Source organism: Fukomys damarensis, unplaced genomic scaffold (assembly GCF_012274545.1).
Source record: "Fukomys damarensis isolate Sample0158 unplaced genomic scaffold, DMR_v1.0_HiC HiC_scaffold_35, whole genome shotgun sequence".
NCBI classification, from domain to species: domain Eukaryota; kingdom Metazoa; phylum Chordata; class Mammalia; order Rodentia; family Bathyergidae; genus Fukomys; species Fukomys damarensis.
Window position 1 is genome coordinate 34,598,691 of NW_022900947.1, and position 385 is coordinate 34,599,075.

General features: G+C 66.0%; 1 protein-coding gene across 1 annotated transcript in view; it reads right to left on the bottom strand.

Annotated features, from left to right (window-relative positions):
• Nucleotides 1-384, bottom strand: part of Kctd8 (potassium channel tetramerization domain containing 8) — a gene marked incomplete at its 5' end in the record, with an annotated part of 229,379 nt that extends 228,995 nt beyond the window's left edge. The window contains one exon of the mRNA XM_010639110.2: nucleotides 1-384. This exon is cut by the window's left edge and continues 367 nt beyond it. Coding sequence (XP_010637412.1) covers nucleotides 1-384 — 384 coding nt within the window.
• Nucleotide 385: the final 1 nt, after the last annotated feature.

Genomic DNA, 385 nt, shown 5'->3' on the forward strand with positions numbered 1-385 from the left:
CGCGGCAGCCGCCGCCCCGCGCAGCAGCAGCGCATCGCTGCTGCCCTGCGAAGTGTTGTCCTCCAGGTCGCTCTGGCAGCCCTCGTCGTTGAGCGAGTTCTGCTTGGTGACCTTGGGCGACAGCAGCTTAACCAGCTCAGTGAGCTGGAAGTACTCGGCTTCGCGCAGGAGCCGCTCTTTCTCTGGGAAGTGTTCGGGCAGCGCCAGCTGCTTGTCCCGCAGGTAGTCCAGCACGTACCTGAAGAGGAAGCCGTCCCGGTCGATGAAGAAGCGCGCGCGGCTGTCCCTGGGCAGTTCACCCCTGCGCCGGGCGCCGCCCCGGGGACTAGAAGGAGAAAACATAGTGGCCAGAGTGCTGTCCGGGACGCTGAGCAGCGTCGAGTGC